Source organism: Mercenaria mercenaria, chromosome 11, assembly GCF_021730395.1.
Source record: "Mercenaria mercenaria strain notata chromosome 11, MADL_Memer_1, whole genome shotgun sequence".
In the NCBI taxonomy this organism is placed as follows: domain Eukaryota; kingdom Metazoa; phylum Mollusca; class Bivalvia; order Venerida; family Veneridae; genus Mercenaria; species Mercenaria mercenaria.
The window spans coordinates 73,518,658-73,523,890 of record NC_069371.1 but is presented as its reverse complement, the minus strand read 5'-3'; the positions used below and the strand labels follow the sequence as shown (position 1 = coordinate 73,523,890).

Below are 5,233 nucleotides of genomic sequence, written 5' to 3'. Positions count from 1 at the left end.
CACGACCATGTCAGGATTTTTCCCAGGAATCTGTTTCTCAATACATACGTGGTGAAATGGATGACAAATTGCCAAACTTTTAACCTGATAAATATATTTTCCTCTTAGAAACTGGATAAAGAACTTTTTAAATCATTTTGTACGGAATCAATGGATAAAAAAAGTAAACATAGTAGGTATGCTGAAGTTTTGACAAAGAATTTGATAAACCTTACCAAATAAGTATGCTAATCAGCTCGAGCAGAAGGGGACAATACAAGAAGAGAGCCATTCAAAGTCATTTTTGTGTAGATTTGAGCCCCTGATCTTCATTTTGGCAGCTCTGCTCCCCTAAAAACTGACTGATTAAGAATACAACTAACATCCTAAACGTTATTGCTAATATACTTTAGAATCAAACGTCGTTGAAAGCGGTCAAATTCGTATTAGATAACCGAACTTTCCACGGTAATGTAATATAGCGAAATCCAACACGACAATCTGCTAAACAGAGACTGCTTGCTACCTGATTACGTTTCGGTAATTGATACAAACAATTACTGCCTTATTGAAACGGTAATAATCAAAACATTTTAAAGTATTCTTTGATAAAATCGAGTTGTTTTCACTTTCCAATAAATGTTTACGCTGCTTTGTAACTTGTTCCAATCTTGAAGATTTGAATTATTTCTGTTGCGTGGAAAAATATAGTCAATCATAAAAATACATGTAAAGGCATAAGCATATCGTAATGATTTCTACACAGACGCTGACTCAGGTAGTGTTTTGAAAGTTTGAGATTGTAAGGGAAAGGTACAGTAGACGATGCACAATTTCTACATCATGAGAGATTTTTTTTCATATATTTGTACATTTCTAACATATAAACCATTATTTAAAAAGTTACAATAAAGGAATTACATAAATTTCTGACATCTAGGTTCCTACATTTTATTTTTGATCACCTTTTTCTTAATTCATACAAAGAAGATCATGAACTCACGTACTTCCATTAAGGGTCTGTGTCTAAGATTGAGACAATGATAAGCATAAAATATTAAAAGAAAAATCCACGTAATAAACGTCTGCTAAAATTGTCCGAAATACGCGTTACCATATTTTTAGTAATAAATGTCTAAGTTGTGAACAAGACGCTCATTTTTATATAACATAATAATTCTACATGAATGTATACTCGTGCTAGTTATAAATCTTAACCTCTCAATTAAATATTTGTTTACGTCTACAACTACTGCTAGAAATGTTTCTGTTGTGTATGAAAAGGTAAACCTGCGACAAGACATTAAATTGTATCAAAACTTAGCCAGTTGAGGAAATGAGCCTATTGTGACGACTAGCAGTTTTCGGAAAATTATATATTCTCGTATGTAACTTCGACATCTTTCGGCCAAAATATGAAATCAATTAGATAACCGTAAAAGACTGCGACTCAATGCAGACTTGGAGCGTCGGTATAAATTACAGACTCCGGTATATACCGGATTAACTAAAACGAAAAATATCTTAAATGTATATATTTTGTAACCATGGTGATACTAACCCTAACCTTTAGTCAGTATATTATGCATATTATATACTAAATGCGTGCGGACATGCAAAAACATGCATATTTTTGCCGTGCGCTACAACTGACAATCATTTTCGGGCATACGCAGAAGACCGCTCTAACTCTGCAGTGAGTTACATCGATCGTTAAAATACCGAAATCGCATATGGAGTATACGTAATGAAATGGAAAATGTCGATTGTAATTTCCTGTCCACTGCCTCAAGCCGATTTAGCAAAATGCTTTAAATGAATGCCTATTTGTGGCTCAATACCACTGTAGAGCTGAACTGATTATGCTACGAAACGGAAACAGCAAATGGGATAAATTAGAGCTATGATCTATTGCGCTTGGAAATGCGGGACCGAAAAACGCCAAGATATGTTAATTGGTTATTTCGTTTTGTACTCAGGTTTGTACTCAGGCACGGGAAACCAAAAGAATATAATGAAACGTGGAGTCATTTAAAAGACGGAGAAAGGTGTTGAGTACTGCATGTGTACCTCCAAACCAGATCCAAAGAACGTCTTGGAAAAGTTATTTGCTAATGCTGGCAACTTCTGAAGATATTCAGAGACTTCGGTCACAGCTAAACGATGAAAGTGATTGTCATGCTTTCAAACTTTCCTGTCTCAATTCAAAATTCTTGATTTACTCAACTGACCCGAATCAAAGACCCATGTTCGAAACCCAGCGCGAACACAGTTTCTCTCTGATTGTGTAACACAAACAGCAAAGTTAAACGCTTAGCTTATCAAATTGATCAGTTGAACTAAACGTTACCTGAGTTGGTTTTACTTAGAAATTTCGACCTCAGGTTTTTAAAATTTGGATTTGAAGGTTAGTGATCTCTCGAACTCAGCTTTATAACCTAAAAGCAGGAACAGTATTAGGGTTCAGTCAACATAATCAAGACAGTTGTTAAAACGAAGGTAAATTCAAAAAGACAGAATTTTAATATTTCGCAATAGCTTAAAAATTTATCTAATATGATTGGGTTCCATAGACCATAATCCTCTTTGGTGATATCGTAATTCTTATTCGAGGGATTGATAAGTAATACATGTATGTCCAATCAACATGTGTGTTCTTCAAGACATGCATCACCATTCTAGTGTTGCTAGTTTGCCTTTTGGTCTACTTGACCGCACACTTATGCTGATATGTTCACGTATTTTAATTAAAACATAATAATGTATAGGAAAACCATGATTTTAACGTTATTGCACGGAAAGAGGTCATACGACCGCGAAATAATTTTAGTTCATTTTGTGTTAATTTAATCTATGATATCTTTGAACTTAATATTCCTCCTTTCTTATTAAGCAAATGAACACTCTATTACACGAGCGCTTGGTGGTTTCCCCTTTTGTTTTATAATTGAAATCGTTTTATGCAATTATTTGTTGTTAACCTGACACATATATTTTTCTTTTTAAATCGAAAATATCGTAAGAATTGAACAGACCACGTCATTGTTTTACAAACTGATCAATTACTTATTTTGAGTTTTTGCTGTGTAATTATAGTGAAATCTATGGTTGCTTCTAATGCGATAGTTAATGATGGGATACAGGTCGTAAGCCAGTATTTAACCGTAAATGTAATCAACTAAACAAACACGATTTGACATACCTAAACATCACATACATCCTGTCTTGTGTTGTCTTTTCTTTTCTTTTTTCATTTTTTTTTTGAAAGGTTAAATTAGACGCACGGCTAGCAGAATCAGTCTTAAGATTATTATAATTAGTAGTAGACATTTTAGCGATTTCAAGCATCATTTTAAAATTTCGTCTCAGAACGTTCACGAGTATATACTTATAATTCGTATTAGGACTTTCGTTGACAAGCACATCTTAAACCACTAAGCTTGTCATTCTATGACTTTATTAATAATCATTATTAAACGTTTATCTTTTTGATCAACCTTAATATCTGTTAAAATTCAAATTCTCATGACATTCACAACGAAGCTTATCCAAGGTCCATGTGCTATATTGATATTTCTTGTTAATAATTATGAAATTTATTCGTTTTTCTAGACTCTGTCCTTCCAAAGTTTGATCTTAGTCATTCTTTTTTCATAAACACAACTACGTATGCTTAAACTTAGACACTTTTGCGGAATGTTTCATTCTAAGTGTGTATCAGAGTCCCCGAAAATGTGTTCCATCTGTTGTCGTTGTTTCCTTCTATCACATTTTGACCTGTCGTAGATGACCTAAGATATTTCACCCACACCCAATCTTCAGACTTCATTACCACAATTGCGTCAACAGTATTACAATTGTTGGCATTCCATTCATAAAACATTCCGTTTGCGATTCTTTCACCTTCTACCATAACCCCATAATACATGTGTACACGTATATACAAACAGGTATGTATTGTAAAGAGATATGTCCCGTGAATAGGAGCTGTAAAAATTCCAGTAAAGTTGTCATAATGTTCTCCGAAGTTAAATAGTGTTTCTTTAAAGACAATAGTTTCGTCTATGCTTGGCATTCGGTTTCTCACTTTCTTCGCTTTAAATGCAATAGTAGGTGTTCGTAACGTCTCTGCAAATATAAGAAACAATGCATTTAAAAACTTTTTTAAAAAATATTAGGCTCTCGAAATTATAAGTAAAAGCCATTATGTATACAAAAAGTATTTTGGTACAATATAATGATTTCCATACCACGAAACTCATATTATTGATATATATGTTTACAAAATGTAAAAGTCTTTCAAAACTCCTTTAGTTGATAGTCTTATTTTCTTTATTATTTCATAACTGTTTACGAATGAATGTGCAATTCATTTCAAGCATTGTACATGTGAAACATGAATTACTCAGAATGTGTCAAATGCATCAAAATCGCAATTAAACGTTTGTCCTAAGTATTCTAAAGCACAATAAATTGTTTGGCATACAGGTTACCATGCTAAATCACAATTAAGCGCATATCATAAATTTAAATATGCTTAGCCTAAAGCATTTTAAATTAATACACACCTTTTAATTCTTGTATTTCCTTTTTAGAGGCGTCTACATAATGTTCATGTTCAGCTTTTAATCTTTTGAATTCGTCGGTAGTTTTCTCTACACTTTTCCTCGCCTCCTCCGTTTCAATTTTCATTCTTTCCACTGAGAACTCCATTCTCACTATTTTCTCTAGCATTTGTTCTTCGTAATGAAATTTAGAGCATGCACAGGTTGGCTCTTGAGCAAGTGCAACTTTTGATGAAAAACTAGCAAAGAAAACAATCCACAACATTTCTATCATAGAATTGTTATTAATGAAATGTTTCCAAAGAGCAAACAGAAGAATGTGAATGGTTCATCAAGTAACACATGGATAGTATTAATCAAGTCCAATTTTATTGTGATAAAGCGTATATCCTGTTTGCACGCTTCGTAAAATCATACACTTAACGAAAAAAAATGTGGACTCACTGACAGAATCTTAGGTGAGTTCTTTACTTATAATGTGTTCGTTCTAACATTTGTATTGCATGTGTATTTTTAACTTTTAAATGAACAAAATGTAAAAATTAAATCAAACCTTTAATTTTAAAACTACAAATTAGAATTTGAATGCTACGAAATGTTATTTCCTTATTGCTTACAATGTAAGCGATTACTGGGGTGATCCGATTAATGAATTATAAGTCTAATTCTGTCTTGTGTTCAATTCTTAT

At 32.8% G+C, this 5,233-nt stretch overlaps 1 protein-coding gene across 1 annotated transcript; it reads right to left on the bottom strand.

Annotated features, from left to right (window-relative positions):
* Window positions 1–3,685: 3,685 nt before the first annotated feature.
* Window positions 3,686–4,830, bottom strand: LOC123531114 (caprin-2-like). The gene is made up of 2 exons (XM_045311898.2): window positions 4,548–4,830; window positions 3,686–4,107 (listed from the first exon to the last, which is right to left on the bottom strand). The coding sequence occupies exons 1-2, from the start codon at window positions 4,816–4,818 to the stop codon at window positions 3,686–3,688; spliced, it is 693 nt and encodes a 230-aa protein (XP_045167833.2). The 5' UTR covers window positions 4,819–4,830.
* Window positions 4,831–5,233: the final 403 nt, after the last annotated feature.